Source organism: Macaca mulatta, chromosome 8 (genome assembly GCF_049350105.2).
Source record: "Macaca mulatta isolate MMU2019108-1 chromosome 8, T2T-MMU8v2.0, whole genome shotgun sequence".
In the NCBI taxonomy this organism is placed as follows: Eukaryota; Metazoa; Chordata; class Mammalia; order Primates; family Cercopithecidae; genus Macaca; species Macaca mulatta.
Window position 1 is genome coordinate 15,015,911 of NC_133413.1, and position 16,298 is coordinate 15,032,208.

Genomic DNA, 16,298 nt, shown 5'->3' on the forward strand with positions numbered 1-16,298 from the left:
ACATCCCCCACTTTAGGTTGTGCTGTTTTCCTCATCACAGCTTACTCTCTTGGCTGGAAAATCAAGCTCAGACCAAACCATTCATTTTCTAGACCAAATAATGATGCTATTTCAATATTTTCAAAAACCTCTGGGTTAATTTTTAATGTGCATAAAAAGCTGTAAACCCTTTTGAAGTTTCATTGGCTCAAAAAATAGAAGCTAAAAAAATTGAAGAGGTTCATTAATCACTAGTTTTATTCCTATGTCAATATAGAACTAGAACTAAGAAACGAGTAAAAGTTTATTTTTCCCAGTTGCTTGTGTTTCCTTTGAAATTGGTGAAGTTATCTTTAAAATAGCATTATAATTTTCTTCACAGCTAGAAAATTATCTGTGGAATAGAGATCTTGTTGGCAGCAAGGGATAAGTACATTATTTGTAAGAACATGAGCCAGAAAACAAACAGATCCTGTGGGCACCATTGTGTCTGGTGCCCAGATAAGAGGTAGGGATCTGTTACATAGGTTATGTGAGTTGCCCCAACTTGTGTGGATATTGGCATTTCTTCGAGGGAGGCAGCCAAAACCTATGGTGGTTTTTTGGTATTAAAAGATTAATAAATTCGTCACGGTTTATAGTAACAGAAATCCATGAGGAACAAAACTAAATCAGTTTCACTATTATGATAGCCTCCAATGCACAACTGGCTCTGAAATAACCATTCATTATTTAAAATAACATCATAAAAGTGTATTAATTCTTGCTCCAATAAAAGCTGATGTTGGGCTAATGGGAACTCATTCATGATCCTATTAACAACTAAATGTAAATGTGCAATTTTGGTCCAAGTCACTGATTGGATCAGAGGCCCCTCATACATCATAACTACTTTTTTTCCCCCAATAATATCTGGAACAAGGAATGTTCAGTTTTAATGACCCTCATTCAGAATTTATATAAATATATATATATGCGTGTGCACGTGCACACACACACACACACACATATAAATTCAGAATATATATATATTCTGAATGAGGGCAATTAAATTTGAACATAATATATTTAATAATATATATATGTTGCCTTAAAGGCATCTGGCAGCAAATCTGGCAACTTTATGTCATTTGCACAATTAAAATTAAAAAAGAATTTGTCAGTGTTTGACACTCTCTAAACAAATGCTTCTCAATCTCCCCAATCATTTGTCTTTCAATCTTTTATTCTATTCTTCCTGTCATCTTCCCTCCACTCCACCCCCAACTTCCTCGTAGTGACATTAATCAGAAAAGTTATGGAATTTCTAGACTGGTGGCCTCCTGACATTTTTGACATGGACTCCTTTGCAAGCATGTTTATGTTACTTACTTATCAACAGTAACACATACACTTTTATATTAATATCTATGTTAAAGAATATACATAAAATTAAATGGTAAATTAAAATAAACATGAATGGATATGCTAACATTTTCCTTTTCTACACTCATCCTTGTCCACTCCTCTCTGGATGCAACTAAGTATCTTCAAAATAACATTTACTACTCATAGTTTGCTATTGACTAATTAGTTATGATTAATGAGTTCTTTTGAGGCACAGAATAATAATGATCTCAGTCTTGAAGGTCTCCTCAGAGATCCAGATTTTACATGATTCCCTTGTCCCTCTTCTTCCCTTATGTCCTGATTTAGCACGGAACGAGCAGGCAGAACAAAGAGGGGATATGCGGCCAGTGGTGGTGGTTGTATGACTTAAGTTCTGCATCTTTGTAATTTGGGTTCCTGACGCTTGGCATTATCCTCTGAAAATAAATATCTTACTACAACAAAGGCATTCATTATTTGTAGCATCTATGAACAGGTTCTAAGCGCTGTGGACACAAGGTTGAATAATTGCGCTCAGTGAGCTACATTTTAGTTAGCAATGGTGGAATCAGTTGGATTCCAATGAATTTGTTTATTATACATTATACATAGGATTTTAATAGGATGATATACCTCATGTCCGTAATATGTCTTCTGTGGATATAGAGAGAATTGAGCAACTAACTTGACAGAGAAAACTGGGGAAAGTGAACACCCCCCAAAGTCAATCATTTGAGGATCTTGAAATATGAGCTTATATGAGGGTTCCACCTCTAGCCTATTGGAGATAAAGTCCATAAGGCTGACTGTCGTCATCAGAATACCTGATGTAAAAAAATAGCAATGATTTAGCTCCATCAGCTCTATAATCCCTGGAGTCAAGTTCATGTTCCTTGTCTCTCTGTAAAATTCCTGCTTGTGATAACCACATCATCCTGTTGAAATTGAATCTGATTCCAGCCTGCTACATATTTCTTTTTTGTCAAAGACTTTATTTTTTTTCTTTACAAATGACCAGTGCTACTTTTGCTATCCTATTTTAGCCTGTCCTTTTTTTCTATCACTTACTCTCTCTGTCTCTCTCTCTCTCTATTTTTCCTCTCCCTCCACCTCTCTCACTACTCTCCCCTCTCTTCAGTGCCAGCCTTATATGTCAGTCAAACAGAAGCCCTACTTGGCATCTCCAGTGGGATTTCAGTGACTAGATGCTTTGCAATGGAATAAACTCTGCTACCTGGCTCATGGTGATGGACCGAGAGCATAGAATAGCACCTGGGATACTGAAAATGCTCAATGTTTATTATGGATTGATTTTAACAGACGCTATACCTAGTGTTTTCCTTTATCTTACAATTAAATGTTTTTGCATTTTGAGTTGGTTTTAGACTTATATTTATTTGTCATGAGATAATGTATTTGAGCCCCAAATGTCTGCAAATACATTTTTGGCTTTCTGGTTATTTATAAGGCAAAAACCAGTTTAAATGGCATGAAATTATTTGATAGTTTTCCGTGGCCCAGTGAAGCACAAAACAAGTTATTTACAAAGCTATTAGCTTTACCTGGGACACAAAACTCACTAAGAGTATGTTGGATAAGAACTGTCACAAGAACTTGTTATGAATTTACACACCAACTAACCACTTGGAAATAAGCTTTCACTGCCAGCTCCAATCTTTAACCTAGGGAAACGAGTGTCAAAACAAGGGGATTTAGAAAGCGCAATCTGCTCAACAGGCCTGTGTCATTAAAACCAGCGCAAGCTTGGTGTAAAATAATACTGTTATTATGAATTTATCTGCAGAGCTATATATACACCTACCCCGCTTTACATTCCTTCCCTCCTTGTCGGCTCATACTAAGCTTATTCATAAGCTAATTCCTTCATTGTCCTTGCTTTCATTCCACATATCTTGCTACATTAGCCCAGAGCCTTGGCTTAACTATCTTTTAGGTTTTCATTTCTTGTTTTAATCTTTATTTTTTGAATTTAAAAATTTTCAGTTGATACATAAACATTGTTTATAAACTTATGGGGCATATAGATGATGTTGTGATATATACAATATTAGAGCCAGCATTCCAAACATTGATCATGTCTGAGAACGTATGTGCTGGGAACATTCAATATCCTTCTTCTAGCTATTTGAAACTATTTATTATTGTTAACTATAGTTACAATACTTGTTATATTGTTAAATATAATTATAATACATTCTATACCTCTTTACAATGTAAAGAGGTATAGAACAATAGAACTTATTTGTTTAGAATGGTTCCTTTCCTTTTATATTGTCCCAGCCAGCCTCCTACTTTTGTTCATTCTGTTTTCTGCACAATTTACTATCTTCTTTATGTCACCCATTGGTCAATGTTATCCTCCCCTTGTTACAAATCTCCCCCATTGGCATTTAGGGGATAGAAAGGAAAGAGAATATCATTTCCGGTATGGGTGTCCTTTTACCAAATGTTTGCATATTTTAAATATAGAATAAGGAGAAAATATTTGATTTTTGTCAATCATAGACGATGTATTATATTTTCCAGAGATTTAAAGTACAGTATGTATAATGTAATGTTTTATTCCTGGACAGTTTTTCTGTAAGAAATGATATATCATTTGATAAACATCACTTAATATATCAAATAGTTTCATAATGAGGAAAAGTATTCTGTTGTGTGAAATTAAAGCACCTAGTATTTATACAGAATACCACAGAACATATATGCAGCTTGCTTATTTCTTTCACAACATGTCACGATATATTGGAATATATTTATGTTAGAGCATTATTCCTCAATATTTATGTTATGAGTTATCTCTCAATATAAATTGTCCCATACTTCTTTGATAATAGAACTTTTAGCGAACATATGTTCTTTTAGTGAACATAATAGAACTTTTAGTGAACATAATCTGCTTGTCCAGAATGCAGATTCCAATGGTCAGTTCCCTTATTGCTAGGTGTGCCTATGAAACTAAATTCTAGCCCATGAAATTGCAGTGAAGCCCATGACTTGGGCACTGCCTGTATACACGGGTGTGATTACCCCTGTACCCTTTTGCCTTCCCACTGACTTGAATATAGATGAGGACTCAAGACAGCAGAGAGGGTAGATAAAAGGGGTGTGGATTCTCAAGGCTCAGAGCCTATATATTGGTTCAGAACTTCTTATCCCTGTTGTATGTGTGTGAAAGAAATATGTCACTTGAACCACTATTATGTTTTCAGAGATAGCAGACAAATCTATAGCCTAATTAATACTGAGATACAGGCCAGGCACATTGGCTCACACCTGTAATCCCAGCACTTTGAGAGGCTGAGGCAGGTGGATCACCTGAGGTCAGGAGTTTGAGACCAGCCTGGCCAACATGGTGAAACCCCATCTCTACTAAAAATATAAAAACTAGCCGGATGTGGGGGTACATGCCTGTAATCCCAGCTACTAAGGGGGCTGAGGCAGGAGAATTGTTTGAACCTAGGAGGCAGATGTTGCAGTGGGTGGAGATCACACCACTGTACTCCAGCCTGAGTGAGGAAGCAAGACTCCATCTCCAAGAAATAAACAAACACACACAAACCTGAGGGATAAACTAAGAGCCTAACATTCATTTAATTTGTTGTTGTAATATGAGGTTTTTGTTGGAATGTAGAATTAGGTGTCTTCTTATAGTTCACATTATCTTTGCATCTTTATTGGAGTTTATTTTGCTTTGTAATATGGATTATTTCTTATGTGAGCAAATAAACATATGTTCAGACATTTATATAATTATTATGGTTATTCAAAAAATTCAGAACTGTTTGAGTAGTCTTTACAGAAGACTGAATTCTGGACTCTCTCTAATTAGTAAACCACTTCTTTAAGAAAAAATGTCTAACCTCAAGTCTTTCCCTAAATGTTTTCCATCTTCACATCTCGTCTGGCTTAAAGAGACCACTTCTTAGACTGTCTCCCTCCTCCAGACTACTTTGGAATTTGTCTCAGAATTGCTTTTAACCAGCCGCCTCACCCCAGAGACCAGCCAGGTCCTGTGAGTGCTGGTCATATGTCACCCAACCTTATGGCACATTCTCTAACATTTGCTCACGATTCATTTGGTCTTCCTTTGATATCAGTGGCTTCAATTTCATTATATATTTCATCCTATTTAGAGGAATTATTGGCTTAAAAGGTCAATATTTGTAATCCCCTGTATACTACATATATACTACAAACATAGGTATATACTTGTAGTACATATACTACAAATGTAATCCCCTCCAACGGAGACTTCTAATAAATACATGTGTGACTAAACTCTGATAGTCAGAAATATCATCAGAAACTAAGTAACACTAAGCTTTGGAAAATGACGAATGCCTGCCAAGATTTGTGGGTTTCAAGAAATGATAATTTATATCAAAAGCACAATGATATCTCTAGAGCACTATTTCAGTACATTTTGGAGATCACCCTTATAAGCTCTTTTATTTTTTTTCTTCAAGTCTTAGAACCTTGATGTTATCTTGACAAAAGAAATCGATGTGCACAAATTTATTGAAGGATTTGATTCACTCACGTGATTATCAGATAATGAGCTGATTACAATTCCATAACTAAAATGATATTAGCCTTTATACGATTTCACTTTTCCAAGTTCTTATCTTGCAGGTATTACTATGGCTGACAGTTTTAAATATATAGACAATTAGCAGACTGTTTCTACCACTTGACCATTTGGCATCACATTCCCTACAGACATGAAAATGTGGCACACGTGTGCCTCCAAAAAACGTATTTCTTCTAAACTAGTTGCACTAGTATTAGACATCAACTAGTTGATTAGAACTCTTGTCAATAGTGTGAAAAACTTTATAAATATTTGTTTATAATTTATAAAAGCAGTAAGAATCATAGTAATAATGCAAATAAAAGGTTGTTTTGTGCCATGCAGAAAATGCCTCAGTTTATACATCAAATATTATTTTTTGGTGTGTTTCTGTTCAGTGTATGCATTTCATACATAATTCTGTGATCTTTTATAAAAATTATATGGGGTAAAAAATGAAAACCCCTCCCTCTGCTCTTTTAATTCCACTCATCCAATGTAATTGCTGTTAACAATTTTGTGCCTATTTAGCCAGGATTTCACATATTATTCAGTCATACAGAGAGGTTTATACTACTGTCTGCATTCACACATACGTATATATACACACACACACCCACATGCACACACACACACACATTTTGACATTAAGGTTTGGCTATCTATACATATTAGTCTGCTACTGTTGTTTTTCAGATATACTATATCATGAACCTCTTTAAGTTAGTGTGCTTGGATCTCACTCCATCTTTTTAATGGCAGCACAGTATTCCATACAAGATAAATAATAAACAAATTCTTAGACCATTTCTTTTCTTTCTTTTTTTTCTTTTTTTGAGATGGAGTCTTGCTCTGTCGCCCAGGCTGGAGTGCAGTGGGGCTCACTGCAAGCTCCGCCTCCGGGGTTCAGGCCATTCTCCTGCCTCAGCCTCCTGAGTAGCTGGGACTAAAGGCACCTGCCACCACACCTGGCTAATTTTTTGTATTTTTAGTAGAGACAGGGTTTTACCATGTTAGCCAGGATGGTCTCTATCTCCTGACCTCGTGATCCACCTGCCTCCGCCTCCCAAAATGCTGGGATTACAGGCGTGAGCCACCGCGCCTGGCCTAAACAAATTCTTTATTGATGCAAATGTAGACTGTTTCATTTTTCTTTCAGTAACATGCAGTATAATGATGAACACCTCTGTATGTATCTTTCTATGAATATTCTCTATTGTTTCTTCTGGTAAATTTCTAAAAATGACGAATTGCCAATTCCACAGTATTTTAACACTCATCCAAGAATGCATAAAACAAAAATTCTTATACATTTTAGTTCTAAGGACTTCTCCCATAACTGTAGTTTTCTAGGGTAAATTCCCAACCTAACATTTTTCATTTAATCTATTTATTAGAAGGCATCCTAAATGGGTTGTAGAGTTAAAGAAAATATTCCATCAGACAATGTCACAACACTTTAGCATGACAGAATGCTTAAAATAGAATATTTAAATTCGAACTTGTAAATGAGATATAATTATAACTCTCAAAAGGCAACCATGCTATGGTGACACGTCCAAGAGTAAATTCTTTCCAGCATTCTTAGTATTGATATAAATGTTCAAGTGGTGAGTATATGTTTCTGGAATGTTTAATGTTTCCATTGGCAGTTGGGCGGAGTTTGTTTTATTTTAGGGAGCTATGCCATAGGTCAGTTAATACTGTCTAATGAGATTATAGCATCCCCTCAAACAGATTTGATAGGATATATGAAAGTTTTTGAAAGAGTGACCTAATCATTTTAATCATAACAACTTTATAGAGCATTAACATTTTCATAAAACTTATGTAAGGAAGGGAGAGTCTGCCAGAAGCACAAAATGCTCTGTTGGCATATAGCTTGTGGACACTGATTTTTGCTGTAAAGTCTTTGACTTCATTTAAACTAACTCACGACACATTACTGAACTAGTTTGTTAGCAAAACCACAGTCTATGAAAACCAGATTTCTTCACTACAAAGAAAGTAGGAGATTTTTTTCTCATGGTAGATAGCCCCAGTTGAACAGAACAAAGAACATTAGTTTTGTGTTTAGGAGAATTGCAGTTATGGATGAATATCTCAAGAGAGGGGCAAGGATATATGTTTTAATCGGTGCATATCAGTGTCAAAACTGTAAGCTTTCTTCAATGCCAATGGCCATGTGGGGTTTACAGAAGAAGCAACTGTACTTGGACTTATATCAGGACTATAACTCACTACGGTTTTTGGAGAAATGTGGGGAAATTCTGTAGAAAAGACAGGTTTTGGTCAAGGGTTCACTTGCTAAACCATAATTCAGGTAGCACCATCTGAGCCCTTGCTTCTCTCACTTGGAAGCTTCGCAGGGGAGGATGGCATTTTTAGAATTACTCAAAGGGGCTGTAACATAAAACATAATTTCGGTTATTAGCCCTTTCTGGTCAACATTTAAGTCACAGTTGTGTCAAGAAACAGAGACTGTGATACATCTATTGATGGTGAGTATGCCAGGGTATCACTTAAAATGGCATCAGCGCATTTTGGGGGTGGGAGTAGTTTTGCCTTTGTATATGTAAAGGGATTATTTTAAATATGTGATTTATACCACTTTTTTTTCTTATGAAAACATACTCTTTTTGAAGAGAAAAAGAAATATGCCCAAATAAATGCTATAACAGTACCATGACTTTCTTTATAAAAATCAGAAATCACTCTACAGAATGCCTTGAACTGCATGTTTATGAGCTATCTGGTGGCTATTTAATTCCAACTAAAGAAAGGGATACCAATCCTGTTTTTAACGCAATTCTGAAATAGATTATTCATAAACCATGATACATATTATTAGTGAAATGGGTAGATTATTGCTCTTTAATTTTTACATATTTTGATGGTTTGACCAAGTGGGTAGTCTTTGAATTATGCATCTGCATGACAGGGCAAAAGAACCATCTTCATATGTTTTTAATCCAAGCAAAATGATAACTGATGAATCCAAGGATATTTACAAAATTTCAAAAGCCAGAGAATCTGTACATACGTCTTACCTTTCTCTTACGAAGTCTGACTTGGTTATCTGTGGGTTCCTGGGTGGCCAGGGTCTCCTTTAAGTGTAAACACTGCATGCCATCTTCTGCCTTGACCTTTGGTGGACTTTTGTTTTGATGTTGTGAAAAACCACTCTTCTCCCGGCCATTTTCAGCTGACATTCCATTGAGACAGGAAGGAGGCTGCAGAAGGCAGCTTCCAAAATCTGTTTTTAATAATGGCAGTCCTCTGTTTGTACAAGGAATATCCAAGAACTCATCTTGTACTACATTGCAGGTGCTTCTTTCATTTTCATCTTTAGGGAAGTCAGGTTTCCTTCGTTGCTGAGCAATTGCAGCAGAATTAAGCAATTGTTTCTCAGGTGCAATATCTTTCACATTCAAAGTATCAACTACATTTACTTTGGGTGCATCTTTTATTTCACTTAAACCTATTTCATTACAAAGCTCCAGGCTTTTATTTATAGAGTCAGTAACTTTTCTCTCCCCACTTTCTTTTACCAGTGCTAATTCAGTTTTACCAGCCATTCCCCAGGAGTTAAAAGAAACTTGGTTACTTTCTATGATGGGCAGTGCCTTTTCTAAGGAGCCTGCTCCTTCGATCATATGTTGCCCTGATGTTTTATGCCCGTGGGTATTCAAAACCTGTTTATCATCTGTAAGGCATAAATCAGAATTGGTATCCTCATCAGAAACATGCACTAGTGTTTCTGTGCTGGCTTCCAGGGAAAGAAACTGATCTTCACCTTCATGGCTGTCATTTTCATCCACATCCTTTGACAGGTGACCCATTGGCCTCCCAGGAAAATCTCTCAGCTCTGATCCATGACAGCAGTCAGGTAGTGAAACACACTTTTCTTTGCGGTCCACATTTAGAGTTGCATCTTTTTCCATACTTGCCTGCAAGCTGTCAGCTACAAGTCCATGATGACATGCTGTGTTATAATCATCAGAATTAAAAGGCTGTCCCATCCAGTGGGTCACATGTTCTTCCCAGCTTCTCTTTCTGATAGCTACAGACATGTCATCGTAGTTTAACAACAGACATAGAGATATATTCCATATGAGGGTAAAGGAGATGAAACTTGATGAAAGATTATTTCAAAATCACCAATCAAAGAAAGGAATGGGTTCTGTCATTTCACCACCTATTAAAAATTAAAAAATATATATAGTCACAGATAAATTTCTAAAGTCAAAATATATCTTAGAAAAGAGAAGACTTAATCTATGCTATCAAAATTAAGAGATTTTATAAAGCTTCTGTTTATTAGCTTTAATAACATTATTTCTTTAAGAAGCAGCCTAATATTAGTAAGAAATTTTACATTGAATATTTCTGATAAGAATCATCAGCAACACTTTTAAAGGCAATTGGATTGGTCCACTAATGAATAAAGATATAAATACTGAACATTTAAAACTCCATTAAGAAAATATGTGAAATGCAATACTTAATAAAAATCACTGGAAGAAACATGTTGTTCTAGCTGGCATGCTTTCCTGATTTACTTTTGTGAACACAAGTTGTTAAATAAATCTATTCACTGTTTGGTTTGAATCACAGCAAAAGCCACCAGGGAACTGTTCATGCAAAACTTGAGCTATAGAGACAGCATGTGTAATGTATTAGTGTGTGAAACAGCTAACACCGAACCCAAATGACCTGTGTGTAGTTACTCCAGGGAGTGACTAAGAAACATGGAATAATCCAGTTTATCACATATTAACACACAATGCATTGATTAGAAAGCATAACGCATACCATTTACAATGCCTTAGGACAGATCCATCTATACATGCATCCTATTACTGCTACTACTAGCTTGCAAGCTGGTATTGTTGAAGCTTAAGAGAAATTAAATAATTTACTAAAGTTATACATGTAGGAAGTGAGCCTAGCTTCAAACTGGGTCCTGCTTCTAAGGCCCAGACTGAGATAGTCAACAAACTTCATTGTCTTCATGGAATCATGAGATTCTACCTTCATCCCTTCTTCCCACATAACTTTACTATGTGTAAACTCTAAATATTTTATGCAAGAATTCAAGTGAACATAAAGGAAGATATGACTATAGGACAATTGGGACTATTCTTCAGAAACTTCAGTCTCATTCTGTTTGGCTTATAAGAAGTTTAGTTTGCATATTTCTGTTAGAATTTGGCCATAAAATTTAAGCAAACAAGAAAATCATGCATAAGACAAGCTCAGAATACAAACACATACCAGGTATCCAACCTTTTGCCTTGAATTCTTCAAACGCTTAGTTAAAGGAAAGAAATAGTACCAGTGGAAACTCAACCTTATAAAAATGACTAACCCAAATTTTGCCCCACAATGAAACTATATTATTGGACTGTAAAAGAAAAATCCCATTTACAGAGCAGACACTTTTAGTTTTTATTCCACAGAAGAACTGTCAGTACACAACATGGGTTGAGTTATTGATTTATGCTATAAACAAGATTAACTGCTGTGCTGATTTTGGATCTCTTTATTCTATTGTAAAGGACCTTGACTCCCCAACAAAAATTTCGAGCTATTCTGACTAAACATATGCCTGAGAGGTAAATATTTCCACCCTGTAAAAACTGGTGAAATTGACATGTGCTAGAATTTTAGTATCCCAGACTGACCAAGTATCTTTTTGGATACTATTTGGTTCCCTCAAAGGTCTGTGGCCATCTTGAAAAGTGGTCAGCCTTCACATTTTCCATGTTGACGTTCACTCTGCACTCAAAAGAAAATATAAAGTCTCTGAATTCCATGCATAAGTCATTATAACGTGGGAGGCTACGGAAAGTGGAAAGAACGCATAGATGCAAGCCAGAAAATTTCTGCTTTCATGGGCACATTTGGGATGTCATAGGGTTTTAGATGCTTTTCTCTCTTTATTTTTATCCAGTGTAGAAAGAGCAGGCTCACTTAAGAAATGCCAAGTGGTATTACGATGTCACTCCTAAACCACATTTTTATTTTAAGTTGAGCCTGAATTCTTGTTTCATTTCTTTTACTAAGCAGAAAGATAGTTTTATTAACTTTTTAGGAAAGAGAATTACACAAAAATTTTGCCTTTAAGACTTGACAATAATATTCATTAATTTCTGTCACTCAACCTTGACAAGTAAGTATTTCTATCAAATCAAAGGAAGATAGTTCAACAAGTTCTGAGACAATCTAACTGCAAAGAGAAATTATAAATAAGATAAATCCAATAAAGCATTAACTCTTCTTGTCTTCATTTCTAATCTAGGTGCTTTGAACATTTCCAAATCATTTCTGTAAGTGTACACTTCTATTTTTAAGATATACAATTTCTCAATTATCATAACCATCATTATTACATTTGGCATCCTCATTCATTCCATATCATGTGGTCTGATAGTTTTTTTTTTAAAATGAATGTCTGCAAGCTCTCCTATCTACAGTTTCTATTTAAATCTTGGTTTGTAAGATCTATAGTTAAATCTGCCTCTATGATTTAAAGACAAAACAGATTATTAATAAATAGGAGCATTAGATTATTGTCAATCATATCTGAGTTTATAGGTCTTATTTCCTAAATCATCTGAATTGATTATAACCTATCCCATAAGAGAGAGAAGTCTTCGTAAAAGACTGACTTCCCCTATGAGCCTCCTCACTGGGCTGCCTTATTTAAAATTACATTTCAAAAAACTGACTACTTATTTTTCAGATTTCTATTACATTTCTTTTGTAATCCTATTCATGCAGTTTCATTCAGAATGAGCTCAGTTGCTGAGGATTTGGATAGAGGATCTGGAAAACTGTAGGTCATTTCAGGATGTTGGTTTTATGAAGTGAATTTCCATGGGGATTTTTCACTTCTTAAATTCATGTGTTCAAGCACCATGACATTAACATTACAAGAGACTGTATGTACTTCTAATGATGCAGTGATTCTGGAAAATACTTGTGAAATTTCCAAATTTGAGATATTAGTGTATGATTTTGAATTCATTGTTTGCATTAATTTTGTAACACCAAGGCTTAACATAAGAATTTTATGGCATACAATATGCACATTAAAATTAAACAAAATTACTGGGCACGATGGCTCACACCTATAATCCCAGCACTTTGGGAGGCTGAGGTGTGCAGATCACTTGAGCCAGGAGTTTCAGACCAGCCTGGGTAATACAGGGAGATGATGTTTCTACAAAACATACAAACATTAGCTGGGATTGGTAGCATGCACCTTTAGACCCAGCAACTTGGGAGGCTGAGGTGGGAGGATTGCTTGAGCACAGGAGGTCAAGGCTGCAGTAAGCCATGATTACACCACTGCACTCTTGCCTGGGTGATAGAGCAAAATAATAATAATAATAATCATCATCATCATCATCATCATCATCAATTAAGCAAATTAAATGTTACCCTATTTAACAATTGGAGACATTCTAGTTTGAGAATCACTGATCTATATTTGATATCAAACGATCATGCTCTATCTTGAACTTGTCTCTGAAATAGAAGACCAGCTTATAATTTGCCCTGCCAATTGTTCTTAGAAAAGAAGTCAAATTGTCCCTGTTTGCAGATGACATAATTGTATATTTAGAAAACCCCATCATCTCAGCCCAAAATCTCCTTAAGCTGATAAGCAACTTCAGCAAAGTCTCAGGATACAAAATTAATGTGCAAAAATCACAAGCATTCTTATACACCAGTAACAGACAAACAGAGAGCCAAATCAGGAATGAACTTCCATTCACAATTGCTTCAAAGAGAATCAAATACCTAGGAATCCAACTTACAAGGGATGTAAAGGACCTCTTCAAGGAGAACTACAAACCACTGCTCAGTGAAATCAAAGAGGACACAAACAAATGGATGAACATACCATGCTCATGGATAGGAAGAATCAATATCGTGAAAATGGCCATACTGCCCAAGGTAATTTATAGATTCAATGCCATCCCCATCAAGCTACCAATGAGTTTCTTCACAGAATTGGAAAAAACTGCTTTAAAGTTCATTTGGAACCAAAAAAGAGCCCGCATCTCCAAGACAATCCTAAGTCAAAAGAACAAAGCTGGAGGCATCACGCTACCTGACTTCAAACTATACTACAAGGCTACAGTAACCAAAACAGCATGGTACTGGTACCAAAACAGAGATATAGACCAATGGAACAGAACAGAGTCCTCAGAAATAATCCCACACATCTACAGCCATCTGATCTTTGACAAACCTGAGAGAAACAAGAAATGGGGAAAGGATTCCCTATTTAATAAATGGTGCTGGGAAAATTGGCTAGCCATAAGTAGAAAGCTGAAACTGGATCCTTTCCTTACTCCTTATACGAAAATTAATTCAAGATGGATTAGAGACTTAAATGTTAGACCTAATACCATAAAAATCCTAGAGGAAAACCTAGGTAGTACCATTCAGGACATAGGCATGGGCAAAGACTTCATGTCTAAAACACCAAAAGCAACGGCAGCAAAAGCCAAAATTGACAAATGGGATCTCATTAAACTAAAGAGCTTCTGCACAGCAAAAGAGACTACCATCAGAGTGAACAGGCAACCTACAGAATGGGAGAAAATTTTTGCAATCTACTCATCTGACAAAGGGCTAATATCCAGATCCTACAAAGAACTCAAACAAATTTACAAGAAAAAAACAAACAACCCCATCAAAAAGTGGGCAAAGGATATGAACAGACATTTCTCAAAAGAAGACATTCATACAGCCAACAGACACATGAAAAAATGCTCATCATCACTGGCCATCAGAGAAATGCAAATCAAAACCACAATGAGATACCATCTCACACCAGTTAGAATGGCGATCATTAAAAAGTCAGGAAACAACAGGTGCTGGAGAGGATGTGGAGAAATAGGAACACTTTTACACTGTTGGTGGGATTGTAAACTACTTCAACCATTATGGAAAACAGTATGGCAATTCCTCAAGGATCTAGAACTAGATGTACCATATGACCCAGCCATCCCATTACTGGGTATATACCCAAAGGATTATAAATTATGCTGCTATAAAGACACATGCACACGTATGTTTATTGCAGCACTATTCACAATAGCAAAGACTTGGAATCAACCCAAATGTCCATCAGTGACAGATTGGATTAAGAAAATGTGGCACATATACACCATGGAATACTATGCAGCGATAAAAAAGGATGAGTTTGTGTCCTTTGTAGGGACATGGATGCAGCTGGAAACCATCATTCTTAGCAAACTATCACAAGAACAGAAAACCAAACACCGCATGTTCTCACTCATAGGTGGGAACTGAACAATGAGATCACTTGGACTCAGGAAGGGGAACATCACACACTGGGGCCTATCATGGGGAGGGGGAGGGATTGCATTGGGAGTTATACCTGATGTAAATGACGAGTTGATGGGTGCAGCACACCAACATGGCACAAGTATACATATGTAACAAACCTGCACGTTAATGCACATGTACCCTACAACTTAAAGTATAATAATAATAAATAAATTAAAAAAAAAAGAAAAGAAGAACTTGATAATAATTACTACTGCTGATTCTATAGCCTGAGAGAGCAAGGTGCAGATGAAGTACCACTGGCTGATATCAAGTGTGCAGTCTGCAGAACTAACAGTAGTTAGATCATAGTCACTATTCATCAAGCATTTATTCAGTACCCAGTGAGTGGCAGAAACTTGGCTAAACATTAGGAATATAAACCTAAATTATATATTCTACCTCTGCTACTAAAGCTTACAATTTTGTGGGAGAAACTCCTGTAGACAAAGATAATAGTTCTAAAGTTAAAGTTCTATCATGGCCACAATATCATTGGTAGGGGTATGAATACCAAGTAGAGGCTCATTAATTTCCTTTCCCTCCCTTCCCTTCTCATTATTCTTTCCTTTCCTTCCATCCTCCTTCTCTCCCTTCCCCTCCTTTCCTTTTTTTCCCCTCCCTCCCTCCCTCCCTCCCTTCCTCCCTCCCTTCCTTTCTTGGTGGCTCAGGGGATGGTGGATATGTCAGCTAGGGCTTCACGGAGGCGAACATGTCTGAATGAGATCCTCTGTGGTAAATTTTCTGCCTCCAAAACGTTCAAGTCAAATGGTATTTGAGGTACAGTTTCCTACTGGATGGAAGAAAACTTCCTTTCTTTCTGGCTTCAGATTTCTACTATTCTAGAATTACCTTTTTGGAAAAGATAGCAGAGGAAACAATAAACTCCAGGGATTTGCTTGCAACTTGAAAACTCACTGGTACCTTGGAGGGGAACATGTATCAGAAGCATTTCAGAGAACAGGTTTTTTGTTGTTTTTTTTTG

The 16,298-nt window shown here is 36.2% G+C and overlaps 1 protein-coding gene across 2 annotated transcripts in view; it reads right to left on the bottom strand.

The window, feature by feature from the left end:
• The window catches only part of DLC1 (DLC1 Rho GTPase activating protein), a 429,208-nt gene that overhangs the window by 401,440 nt on the left and 11,470 nt on the right, over positions 1-16,298 (bottom strand). For both annotated transcript variants that reach the window (XM_028852365.2, XM_001092830.5), the window contains exon 2: positions 8,992-10,139. In XM_028852365.2, coding sequence (XP_028708198.2) covers positions 8,992-10,014 — 1,023 coding nt within the window. In that variant the 5' untranslated portion in view covers positions 10,015-10,139. The remainder of the gene's footprint in view (positions 1-8,991; positions 10,140-16,298) is intronic.